The sequence below is a fragment of the Glycine soja genome, chromosome 6, assembly GCF_004193775.1.
Source record: "Glycine soja cultivar W05 chromosome 6, ASM419377v2, whole genome shotgun sequence".
Lineage (NCBI taxonomy): Eukaryota > Viridiplantae > Streptophyta > Magnoliopsida > Fabales > Fabaceae > Glycine > Glycine soja.
In genome coordinates this window covers 36,157,571-36,171,081 of record NC_041007.1, presented here as the reverse complement: position 1 = coordinate 36,171,081, position 13,511 = coordinate 36,157,571, and the positions used below count along the sequence as shown (strand labels likewise).

Here is a 13,511-nt window from a genome sequence, read left to right as displayed (position 1 = left end):
ATTTTTTTTAAGTTTTTGACTTAAATATTAATTTGATCCATGTTATTTTAAAATATTCAAGTTTTTAAGAGATACACTTTGGTCCTTAAATTCTTTAAAATGCATTAATTTTGTTATTTTTGTTAAATTGGATTAACGCGATTAGCACTGCAAATTTTGACGTCAACCCAATCCAAGAAAAACAACTAAATTGATGTGTTTTAAAAATTTTGAAAATTGAATTGAATATTTTAAAAATATGATAACTAAATTAAATATTTTAAAATAACCCACGGAACAAATTGATAATTAAGATTTTATTTTAAAAATAAATTACGTTAAAACTACGACGTTCGTGTCGGGGGAAATTAAAATTTTTCCAAATAACACAGCGCCAAGACCTTTAACAAACCTTTCTCAGTTTTCTGTTGAAGCCGTTATCCAAGCCGTCGCCGCACCTCACCGCAGCAGCCTCTGGCAACACCGTGGGGCTCCAGAAACGGCAGCGTTTGGGACGACGAAAACAGGTTCGAAATTCGAAAACTTCTGTGCTTTGCTCTGTTCGAACCCTTCTGTTTTGCTCTGTTTGAAAGTTCTCGAACCCTTCTCGAAAAAAATCTAAATCCTTATTAATTATGATGTATATTACTGCTCTGTTCCAATTGTATGTTATGTTGTTCTGAATATTTTTGAACCTTTCTGTTTTATCTTTGGATTTGAGATGTGCAGTTCTATTCTTCTTGATATTGTATTATTTGAATTTGAATTTATTTTATGAATTGATTTTAAGATAATTTAAGACTGGTAGTGTCTAGTGATTCTGAATAATATTGATGTGTGAAAACAAAAATGAAAGTCAGCATTAGTATTGCAGGCAGGAATACTGAGTAGTAAAAGGAACACTCCCAACTGTTAAGAACATAAGTTGTTAGGAATTAAGATCCAGGTCTATGCTCTACTTACTGTTTGTATTTCCAGAATATAGAACATCACCATTTTTGTTTGTTAGTAAGGTTGTACTTTGTAAGTAACATAACAAATTCATTGTAAATAAGGTTGTATATTTTTACAATTTATGAATTATTTAATACGACTCAATAGTATCTCTAAAACTTTGGTTTTTAACTGTACCAAATGGTGTCTTGTAATCCATGTACCGGACCTCACTTAGTGAGATATCTCTTTATTGTTGTTGTATGAATTATTTAATTTTTTTTCATATAGATTAAGTCATGTAGGTCAATTACTAATTCAGTGGGTCCCCTCCCGACCTAATGATCAGAGTCAGATAGCATTTGGTTAAAGGTACACGCTACTAATAAAAAAATCATAGTTACATAATTATAAATAACATTGCATAAAATTTGGAACATTGATAAAATCCATTTATGATTTCATGATTTAGTTGATGAATTGAATTAGAATTGTTAATTACTATATGATATAAAAAAATGAAATTGATTGTATTTATTATTTATTATTTTGAATAAAAAACAAAATTGGATTGATTGCATTTAATACAAAGAGAATGAATATGAGGCTGCCAGGTGGCATCTGCCTTTTATATAAAACCTTCCTTAAATATAAAAAAGTATAATAGAATATAAATAGATATATAATAGATGCTACTATTTCCCATAAGAAAAAAATATTTAATTATTTTTTCCTATTTTTCTATTCCAAATATATCTAGTTATTTACCGAGCATAAACACAAAAACCTACATGGTTTTTATCTCTTTCGTTAGGGTTCATGAATCTTTCCAAATCTTATGGACAAACTGGTTTTCAGAGCACTCTAAAAACCTGAGAAACTGATTTCAGAGCACTCTCAACATACATAAGTCATCAATATGTCACATCAAAGTAAACATTTAATTTTGGATGGTCAATTGACAAAAGAACCAAAATTACTTATTTGGAAAATAGTGAGACTAAATGTCTTGATTTAGAAATAGAGGGACTAAATTTACAGATTTGAAATTATAGGGAGACTAAAATTGCAATTTAGCCTAATTAAAAATGGTGCTTATATAACACTACCTATTTGTTCTGGTTTAAACATGGAGCAATAAAAAATAACATTAAAATTAAAATACCATTTCATATTTTTTTTTTTTGTTACCATAGCTAAAATACCATTCCATATGTAGTTATGTACCCACAATTTATTTATTTTATATATTTTGTATCTCTCTTTTCTCTGCTGCTGTAGTTGTTTTGGTCAGAGGGTTGCAGTCTGCTCCATCCTATCTCATGTATTTGTTGACCTTTGGTCATATTATATATATGTATGAAAAGTTTCAGCTGAGTGTGAGACAATCAAGCATTTCCCAAATATTCTGTCTCAAGTATTCTTATTGCTGATCGGAAAAAGAAAAAAAATGTACCCACAATTTATTTATTTATTTTTACAAAAAAACACTATCGTTTTTGCTTGCTAATACTAATTGTTGATCACCGTGCACTTTCCTAGGCTACTTTGTACCAGCTAAACCTCCAAAACAACTGGTTTTGTATAGCATCTAAATTCCTCGCTCACAAGTCACAAACATGCAATCTCCTTCTTCCCTTTACCTCAACAAGAACTTCTTCACCACACACCATCACCACCTTGGCTTCCACCACACCCTCTCTTCCACCCACAATTCCCTTACCTCTCTTGGCTTCTCGCCCAAGCCATCATGTTCCACGAGGCTTATAACAGCTCAAGCTTACAGGCCCAACAATCACAAGAGGAATGGTTCCCCCAAAGAGGGTGCGAGGGTGAGGGGCAGCAAGGACAACATGTGGAGTATTGACAATGAGCTTGCCAAGGCGTCTTCTTCTCAGAAGGAGAAAAGGAGGAGGCAGAGAGGGAGGAGTGTGGTGAGGAGGAAGGGCCCAAAGGGTGGAAGGGTTATTGTCTCTGGGGCTATGCTGCTGGAGGTTGAGACTGTTCTTCAGACTCTGGTACACTTTTCCTCACTTGAGTCAATTTGAATTTACAATTTTGATGCAAAGTTGTTGGCTTTTGTTTTGTCTGGGGAAGAGAACTAATGTGGGTGTTTGGGGTTTGGTTGGTTTATGGATGAAAATGGAAACCTTTTTTCTTTTTTTTTTCCTTTGAATTTGTGTTTGAATTGGTGAATGATCTATCAATGTATATGAATGCTGAGATTTTGTTAACAATACTATGTTGGTGGAGGTTGATACTGTTCTTCAGACTCAAGCACCCATTTCCTCAATGGGTCTCTTTGAATTTGCAATTTTGATGCAAAATTGTTAGCTTTTGATTTCTCTGGCTGATAGAGGTCTAAAGAAGAAGGCTTGAGGCTACATTGGAGTCAAATAGTAGATTAGGGAATTGTGTAATTTTGGTGTTGGGCTTTTTATTTTTTATGTAATTTTGTGTTTAGCTTGTTGGGCCTATGTGTCAAATGGGCCCTTGGTGGACTTCAGGTTGGGTCCATGTCTCAAATGGCAAAGAAGAATCTTTTTGAGAGTTATCTTGTGGGCGAACATAAGGTACCGATAAACATCTTACAATATGTAGAATGTAGATGACACCATCTTCATGGGAGAGGCTACCCTCTCCAATGTAGTGGCGATCAAATGTATGTTGAGAGGTTTTGAACTTGTATCCGGGCTCAAATTAAATTTTTTCAAGAGTTGTTTTGGTTTTATAGGGGTGCCTTTAGTAGACACGGAGAGGTATGCACATTTGTTGAAATGCAAAATTTTATCTTTGCCTTTTGTTTACTTAGGGATTCCTATTGGTGCTAATCCTAGGTTAGTTGACACTTGGAAACCTATTGTCCACAAGTTTGCTAGGAAATTGTCGAGTTGGAAGCATAAAGTGTTGTCTATGGTGGGTAGAGTGTGTCTTATAAATTTCATTTTGTCTTCTTTTCCTTTGTTCTTTTTGTCTTTTTTTAAATTGCCTAAAAGGGTGGTAAGAGTATTATACAAATACAAAGAAATTTCTTGTGAGGTTGTGAGGAGGGGAAAAAACAAATTTGTTGGGAAAGTTGGGATACTATTTGTTTACCTAAAGCATGAGGGGGGTTAGGGATTAAAAATATTTTTTTTATTTAATGATGCTCTTTTGGTGAAATGGAGGTGGGAGCTCATGAGGGAGTTGGGAGGATTATGGTGTGAGGTGTTAGAGTCTATTTATGGAGGGTGGAGAGGTCTTGAAACAAGGGAGGTATCAAAAACATCTTCTATTTGGTGGAGGGACTTGATTAAATCTTGGGAGGATCAAATGAATCTAAATGGTTTGACTCTATGGTAGTGAGGAAAGTGGAAAAGGGTGATAAAGTCCTTTTTTGGTGCAATCGTTGGGTGGGACAACAATCCTTAGCTAATGAGTTCCCTAGATTATATCTAAACTCATTACAAAAGGAGGAGTGCATCATAAATATGGGGGAGTGGGCTGAGGGGGTTTGGAGGTGGAATTTTAGGTGGCATAGGGACTGGTTTGTGTGGGAGAGGGAGGTGGTGGAGAGGCTGAGTTTGATGCTAAGTGAAGCTACGTTGGTAGAGGGTGGGGAGGATTCTTGGATATGGAAGCAAGATCGAACCAGGAACTATCTTGTTAAATCTTCATATTTGGCTCTATGAGACAGGAATTTTTTTCCAAATTGTGATGATTCCTTGCTCAATACTTTGGCTGACATTTGGTGGTTGAAAGTTCCTCCAAAATTAACTTGTTTTTATGGAAGTTAAGCCTGTTAAGGTGAAATAGACTACCAAGTGGAGATAATTTGGCAAGGAGGAATGTTGTTGTGGATGAAGGTGTATTGAAGTGTGCGTTATGTCAAAATCAAGATGAATCCTTGGAGCATTCTTTCATGTGGTGTCCGAAGGCAGAGGAAGTCTGGAAAAGTTGCTATTAATGGCTAGATATAAAAACTGTATTTCCTTCTTCTATGAGAACGCATTACTGGCAGCTTGTGTTGATGATTGGCAATAAAGAGAATCGGGAAAGGTGGAGGTTGGTTTGGTGTTGTATTGTTTGGGTTCTTTGGAACAACAGAAACAATATAATGATGAATGGAAGACAATTTCAAAAAAGAAAAAATAGTGCAGGAGATTATGTTTTATACTTGGTCATGGATCAAGTCATTTGATAAATCATTATCCTACTCTTTTGTCCAATGGAGCATCAGTCCAGGCATATGCTTATTGGGTAAGTGAAGGAGGTTATTAGGTGAGAGGAGGCCCGGGCATGTGAGTGATGAAGTTAGACGGTGTAGAGGATTGGGATTGTAATATCCTGAGATATTACTTATGACGAGGAAGGGCTTCATGCAGTACCAATTTTTTATTTTGGCCGAGAAGAGGTGGAATTGTTGGGGTCATGCTCTGTTTAAGAGGTGGAATTGTTTGCTGCAATGGGAATATATGGTTAACAAAGGGAGCTGATATAGCTAGCATTTATGACTGGTTGCTGGGAAAAAAGAGAATGGTTATATCTCATTTATGGTTATTTAATGCTATAAATGTCTTGTAACCATTTTGTACCTGACCTAGTATTTGAAAGTAGAGAGACAAGCTGTTTTTTGTTGGTATATCTTGTATGAAACTTCACTGGTACTTCTGGTACTGTTTAACTTATATATATATATATATATATCCTTTTTAGCTGATTAAAAAAAGGTATAATAGGAAAAATGTTGACATTGTATTTAGTTTTGACTCATTTTGAAATGAAACTTTGAAGCTTTGTGAGAGGAAACTCTCTTGGTTCTTAGGAACTACCCTTGGTTCTTATCTTTGAATTTCATAATTCAAAGTGGTGAATCTTCATCTCAACTTATCAATTCATTTGAATTGTGGCATTGTTCTATCATTTTTTACCTCAATCCATTTTTGTTTCTTTGATGTCTGTATTTTTCTAGAAAATTACCTAAAAAATTTAAGTGTTAGATGCTGAATTTAGGATCCAATTTGGGGTCTGTGTCATTTGGTATCAGAGCAAGGATTCAGCATCTTTGTTTGTTCGAGCAGCCAGTGGCATAGCTCATGTGATCTTGCGCAATTGTTTGAAGTCCAAATTGTGTTTGTTTTGACTTGCGTCAACTTGTTCCTGAGATCGGAGCAATTTTGTTCGATGAGCCTTTGTTGTTATATATAGTTGAGTCACGCGAATCTGATTGGAACATCAAATTACTTCAGAATTGTGTGCTCATGGTCACGGTTGAAATCTAGATCCGATTCTGATTGGTATGTCAATATCTGGAATTCTTCATGTGTCTTTATTGCTTAATAATTTCCTTGTGCCTTTAATTGCTGTTGGCACCACTATGTTTGTGCGAATTCATTTTGTTGGCTGATTATTATTTGTGTTTTAATTCTTGATTCCATGCTTGTGCCCAGTTTCGGTGGTGGTGTTGATTTCTGCACTTGCGTTCTTAGTGTTCATCCATCCTTTTGTTTGATCCATAGAAATTAGGACTAAGTTTGGTCTTTTTTTTGTAAATGTTAAATAGTTTAAAGATTTCGTAGCAATAAGAAAGGATTGAAAATAATTTCTTTTTTTAAGAGAATTGATGTGGGGGTTGGGGTTGGCTAGGTTTCTGGATGAAAATGGAAACATTCCCCCCCTCCTCCCCCCCTGAAATTGTGCTTGGGTTGGTGAATGGACTATGAATGTATATGAATGCTGAGATTTTGTTAACAATGAAAGGAATAAGTAGGCAGTGTATGATTGTGGATAGAGAAACATGAATAATGCTTGGTATCTTATGCTTGTGCCTTCTGTGTGAACATACTAGTTTAAAATAGTGGATATTGTGCTTTCTGATATTTGTTGGCAGTTTGCTTTTGTGGGCTATAGATTATTTTCTCCACTCTTCACCCTTTGTATTTGTATGTTTGTTCTTACTTTGATAGAAGATGGCAACATTGTATGAGGGAGTTAGTTGAGGACATAGAAATTGATTAAGTAGGGTTAAAATGATTGTAATGAATAAGTGTTCAAGAGAGACTTGAGAATCGAATAATTCTTCTGGTTTAAGTGAAGGGAAGCAAACAAGAACAACATCCTTGGGTCATTTTGGTGAATGTTGGCTAAAAGGATATTGCGCAAACAGAAGTAAATAGTTCAAGTGAATTAATGGTAATCATTTTATGCGATGTATTATATAAAACATTGTTGCTGAAGGTCTAACTGGTCTTATGAGAAAAGCAGTAAATGAAAAACTGTTTTCTGAATTTCTGGTTGGTAAAGACAGCATACCAGTAAGTATCCTCCAATACGCGGACGATACTATATTTTTCGGGGAACCCACCATGCAAAATGTCAAGGTCATAAAATCAATTCTGAGAGGATTTGAATTAGTCTCTGGTCTTAAAATAAATTTTGCAAAAAGCCATTTTGGTGCAGTGGGCAGACCTGAACAGTGGGTTAGAGAAGCTGCGGGATTCTTGAACTGCAGGATTTTATCTTTTCCCTTCACATATCTGGGCATTCCTGTTGGTGTTACCCCAAGGCGTGGTCAGCTGTGGGATTCGGTTATTAGGAAGTATGAGAACAAATTAGCAAGGTGGAAACAAAGGCACCTATCATATGGGGGGAGAGTGACCCTTATCCATTCCACTTTATCCTCCATCCCTATCTATTTTCTGTCTTTTTTCAGGTTGCCCGAGAAAGTAGCGGAGAAGCTGATCCGAATCCAGCATAAATTCTTATGGGGAGGTAGTTTGGAGCAGCGAAAGATACCTTGGGTGAACTGGAAAACAGTTTGCCTCCCAAAGGAAAGAGGGGGCCTTGGTATAAAAGACATAAGGGCTTTCAATAAGGCTCTTCTCGGTAAATGGAGGTGGGATATGCTCCAGCAAAGCAACAAGCTATGGTCCAAGATATTGGATTCCAAGTATGGTGGTTGGAGGTCATTGGTGGAAGGTAGGAGAGGGAATAACGAGTCCGCCTGGTGGAAAGATATAATGGAGGTTACACAAGACCAACAGCTGAATCCTATCCTCCAAGATGGCACTACTTGGAGGGTGGGATGTGGGAATAAAATTAAATTCTGGGAGGATTATTGGGTTGAACATGGAGAGGCTCTACAGATAAAATACCCAAGGCTGTATAGGATATCTCTTCAGCAGCATCAACTTATCCAGCAGGTGGGAAATTTCAATGAATCCTCATGGGAATGGAATCTCTCATGGAGAAGGGCTTTATTTGATAATGAAATCGCATCCGCTGCAGGCTTTCTGGAAGAAATCTCTCACATTACTATCCAGCGACATATATCTGATACCTGGACGTGGGAAGCAGAGCCTAATGGATGTTACTCTACAAGGAGTGCCTATAACATGTTACAAGAAAGCTCAATGGGTGTCAATCTGGATGAAGCAATGCAGAACCTGTGGAAATTAAAAATCCCATCCAAAGCTGCAATCTTTGCGTGGAGACTTATCAAGGATCGATTGCCGACTAAATCTAATCTCAGAAGGAGGCAAATAGAGATAAACGACAGTTTATGCCCGTTTTGCAGATCTCAGCAGGAGGATGCAGCTCATCTCTTTTTCAACTGTCCCAAATCTCTAGCTCTATGGTGGGAATCTCTAGCATGGACTGGAATAGTAGGGGCATTCCCCATTATCCCTAGGTACCATTTTTTGCAGCATCAAAACGGGATGAATGGAGGAAAAAGAAATCATAGGTGGAAGTGCTGGTGGGTGGCATTAACGTGGTCAATATGGCAGCACAGAAATAAGATCCTTTTCTCGAATGAATCATTTAACGCTGCTAAGCTAATGGATGATGCTCTGTTCCTGTTGTGGTCGTGGCTTAGAGCATCGGAGAAAGACTTCATTATTCACTACAATTATTGGTCCACCAATTTACCAATATGCTTTTCAGCAGATTAGGATGGGTTCTAATGGCGGGGATGTAGTTTAGGAGGGTTCACAAGCCAAGGGGCCTGATTATGTAATCTCCTGAGTGGGTGGATTTCCCCAAGCTGAGTAGCTTGGCAGGTGGATTCACTACGTTTTCTTTAACTCTATTGTAACCACAGTACCCCTGTACTGTTATCTTAATATATATAATTCTATTTGGCTGATAAAAAAAAAAAAAAATATATATATATATATATATATATATATATAAAGATCAATGATGTTTCTGTTAATGAGGAATAAGTGCACGCAAATTATACCAATTGGACAGAACAGTTTTTTGCTGTTTTCCATTTCATTTTCCTACTATTACATTCTGTTGGAGTTCTCTCTGCTTTTATCATACATTGTACTGTTCTGTGTATGATGTCTTACACTAGTATTTTAGGAAGTCCCTACCAAACATGACAATCATGTAGCAGAACTTCTGCTTTGGTGAAGTCTTATATTTACATACCATTTCAGTATAATTGATTTGACTGCCAAGTAGTAGTGTTATACTTGTGGTTAGTTTTGTTTGCAGTTGTAACATCTGTCTGTGTGTATAGCAGAACATAATTGCTTTTGAGCCTATTTGATGATTGAAATGATAAACCATGAAGATGTTGTTCCTGACTTGTTTTTTTTTTTTTTTTACAATAATAGAATATGCACTACACAATTTTAATTAGGAGAAATAGTGGGAAGTCCCATTGTCTTTATTAGATTAGTGACTGATAACACCATATGTGGATTGAACCATGAAAAGGAAAAAGGATATATCATAGTCTAAGTTCATATTTTTAGGATTTAAGGGTCAATGGCTGCTTAATAGTAATTAAGTTTCTCTTGATACTCTTAGGTTTTCTTTTTTAATATTTCCTTTTCAGTTTGGCTCTCGATGTTTGGCTTCAGTTGCAGTCTGCAGATAAATATGAGCAGAACTGAAAAAATAAATTGATTATATTGTTTTGGGACCTGAGCTTTGTATAACTGACTGAAATTTCAAATATATTTTTAAAACCCTGTTTATTCAATTTATTTATTTATTTTTTCTAAAGAATCACTCGCATTTAATATGAAGATCTGGAAGGAGAATGTTTGTACCATGTATACTGGGGCTTGCTTTTGTGTTTTGCAGCAGTTTGGGAATTTTAAGTTTGTAAGTAAGGAATGCATATATAACGTGGATTGTTTCCTTCGTTTTTAATACTCTTTCTTAGAAGAAACTGTGTGAGGGAATAAATTCCAACAATTGTTTTATGGATAAAATTTAGCTAGACATTTGGTAGAAATCAACTCCACTATTATTGTTTTCTTTCTACTTGTTTTTCTATGTATATTAATATTTGCGGTGAACTGTAGAAATTATTCAGTTCAAATTGCAATGAACATTATACTGACTGAATGGATAATCTTTCAGGAACCAGTTATAAAACCAATTTGGAATACATTTACTAGCAGTCTCAGTGGAATTTGGAAGGGTGTAGGTGCTGTGTTTTCTCCCATCACAGCTGAAATGGAACCAATGGAAATAGGTAGCAAGAATGAACATCTATATGACTGCTATACTCTTTCCCGCATAGAGGTAGTACCATCAGTTTCAGGTGAGCATACATCTCAAATCCAGAGAAAGGTTAACTGGGTGACTTTGAATCCTTATGGTGAAATACCACAGCATATTAAAGGCAGCAATGTAGCCAAAGATGGGCAGCACAAATCCAGCGTTAATGTAATAAATCATGTTTTGCCTACATTTGAATCGTTTGACTTTAAAAGGAGTGATGTGATGGAAGAAGATGTCATGGGCTGTGAACCAGGCCTTGTTTACTTTGAAGTAAGATTCTTTTAATACTAGTATGAATTTGTTTATGGAAAGTAAGTTTTTTTGAAGTATTTTTCTCGTAGTTTTCCTTGCAGAATAAAACACTATTTTTCTCACTGTTTTAAATATAAAAAGATGACCCATTTCCTGGTTCAATGAAGTTAAACCTCTCCAAAATTTTGCGTAGTACTAAATAAAAACATTTTTTTAATTTTTTTGTGTTACCAAAACATATTTATTATGTGCTTTAGGTTGTGTTTTCTAATCTTTTCTTACGTAGTAGTGTCAAGACTTTTACCTCCTTCCTTTGTATATTTTGTTTTCTGCCCTGCCTTCCTCGTTGATTTGGGATGAAGAGTATCAACAAACTTCTATGCTCTGCATTTCTTTCAGCTGCTGCACTGGGCTCGTGCAGTACAGTTAGCCAAGAGAGTTCTGGATAGTCTCAATTGAGTCACATGCTTTAAAGTTTTGGCAAAATATTCACTTCTGTGGCTTTCAAACTGTGTCCTAGTTGTAGATAGAAGATGCTTATTTCTACATTCCAAGTTCTCTATTGATCTGGCAGCCTAAGGCTACTCTGAGAGGACTGTCCCCTTTATTTTACTTGCCAATATTGTCTGGGATCAGTGGCTGTCCTTTTGTCATGTAAGAAATTGTATATTCCGCTGATTAAGACTATGGTATACTATACTATTTCAGAGTTATTGTGTCATATGGGATACCTCTGTAAGGAGAAGTGTACTTTTTTCCCGTTTGCTACACTTTGGTTTCTAAACTTGCCGAATGACGTCATGACCCATGTAGCTGACCGCATCTTGTAGGATAAGGCTTTGATTTTGGTAATATTACTTGAATCATGTGGTATTGAGCTGATATCCCTAAATTATAAGTAAAGCGATCATGTGATATGCCTAAATCCTAATGTTGTTTATTATCCAAATGACTAGCAGCATCTGATTGTTCGTTTATGTTCCTCTCATTATATATCATAAATAATAAATAATTATGTTTCGTAAATTTTAGGACGGGTCATATTCTCGAGGTCCTATAGATATTCCAGTGGGTGAATACAATGATACAAAATACTATATCTCACCAACTTTCAAGTTCGAACAAGTAAGTTTGGCATGCTTCTTACAAAATATCATATTTATAGATCCTTCACTGGTGTCAATGACTATTAACACTGATCATGCATTTGTTAATTTTTAAAGTCCCTCCACCCCCAAGTTAACTTATGAAAAGATAATGTTCAACTAATATTCCACCAACAAGAGTTATAATTTCTTTTTGTTACAAATTCTCCTTTTCCAGTGCTTGGTTAAAGGCTGCCACAAAAGGATCCGAATTGTCCACACCATAGAATTCATCAATGGTGGTTCAGATATACAGATATTGAGAGTCGCCGTGTATGAAGAAGAATGGGCCAGTCCTGCTTCCATTGATTACCAAAGGTACATGTGCTTTATTATAAATTGTACCAATTTGCAACTATGAAGCAGTTACATTATGTAAAACTCAATACGTTGCAGCAGGGAAATGTGAAGTGAACCCAACAAATTGGACTTAAAAATTAGTTAAAATGATATTTAATGTGATATGGCATGGATTTCTGGTGTGACTTGTGAGCATGTACTTAGGTCCTTTTGGATAAACATTTCAATAAACATTGGTAAAAAAATGTAAAATGAATTAAGCTTCTCTCTTAAGTTAAAATCAGCTTCTAGAAAAGTTAAAATGAGAAAGTTTCTATAAAAGTTGAAGTTATAAGTTCATTTTATTTATGGAAAAAAACTTAATACATTTTATCTTAATATGTTCTCCTACAGGTGTTTATTGTAAAGTTTATTCAAATAGGATCTTATAGTTTGTCATTTTCAATGTCTTGAATTTAAGAAAATAACTAATTTCTGCTACACAGTGACATGGAGTTCGACGCAAAGCCATTTTCACAAAGAAAACGAACCAAGCCATCAGAGCTAACAGGGTCATGGAAAGTCTTTGAGGTAAGTGCAACTCCCGTGTACGATGAGGAGAGCACGGCAGAAGAAGGCAATGCTGCCCCGTACATGTACTTTTGTATGGAAAATCTAAAGAAGAGGAGCCTCCCCAAGAACACTGACTACTTTGGCGAGGAGGAGCGGCTTGACATGCAGGATGTGACCATGCTATGGCTTCCTGGAGGCGTGACATGCTATGTTGACATTAACAAGCATGGCATTCTTTGTATTGGAGTTGGTTGGTACTCTGATGAAGGGATCAACCTTGTGATGGAGAGAGACTATGGGTTGGATGGAAAGCTCAAAGAGGTGAGATGGAAATCAGAGGTGAAAAGAAGGTGGTCTAGTCCTCCTCCTATTGAATAAATTATGGGGAATAGAGGCTTGTAAAGTTGTAGTATGAGAAATACAAAGAAAATTCAATGGTATACGTACTTTGAGTATAATATATGATGTTCAAAAGTGATTTTTTTTTTTTTGCATGTATATTTTTATCATCACTTGTCATTTTGGTCAATTTTGCTGATAATTTATTTGGTCATAAGCTTGGACGGTAATCATTGCAAAAGGTTTAGCCTAGAGTTTTCCAATTTGGAGACTAAATTAAAATGCAAGATGGTTCCGAGTAAATTCAGAATTCTACTCCCTTAAATAAAAACTCGTTTTTTGGACAAAAAACTTTGTCAAATTGAAAGGTTGAGAAAATCATTATGGTTTGTTTTGTTCGGTTTGGTCCCTTGTCTATGAATTAGTAATTTTTTTAAAACATTTTCTAATTTAGTAAGGGCTACCTAGTTACATAGGGTTCGGGTCATCAGAAATATTATTTTG

General features: G+C 35.8%; 1 protein-coding gene across 1 annotated transcript; it reads left to right on the top strand.

Annotated features, from left to right (window-relative positions):
- The first annotated feature begins 341 nt into the window (after positions 1–341).
- LOC114416855 lies at positions 342–13,166 on the top strand. Its single transcript, XM_028381889.1, has 6 exons — positions 342–506; positions 2,455–2,930; positions 10,276–10,689; positions 11,704–11,796; positions 11,995–12,134; positions 12,602–13,166. The coding sequence occupies exons 2-6, from the start codon at positions 2,532–2,534 to the stop codon at positions 13,044–13,046; spliced, it is 1,491 nt and encodes a 496-aa protein (XP_028237690.1). The 5' UTR covers positions 342–506; positions 2,455–2,531; the 3' UTR covers positions 13,047–13,166.
- The last annotated feature ends 345 nt before the right edge of the window (positions 13,167–13,511 follow it).

What these genes read in the sequence shown, in the direction of transcription:
- LOC114416855 (XM_028381889.1), top strand. Translation starts at nt 2,532, where the DNA reads ATGCAATCTCCTTCTTCCCTTTACCTCAACAAGAACTTCTTCACCACA. An exon ending in CAGGCCTTGTTTACTTTGAA is followed by an intron (nt 10,690 to 11,703) that starts GTAAGATTCTTT and finishes CGTAAATTTTAG; the next exon opens with GACGGGTCATATTCTCGAGG. An exon ending in GCTTCCATTGATTACCAAAG is followed by an intron (nt 12,135 to 12,601) that starts GTACATGTGCTT and finishes TCTGCTACACAG; the next exon opens with TGACATGGAGTTCGACGCAA.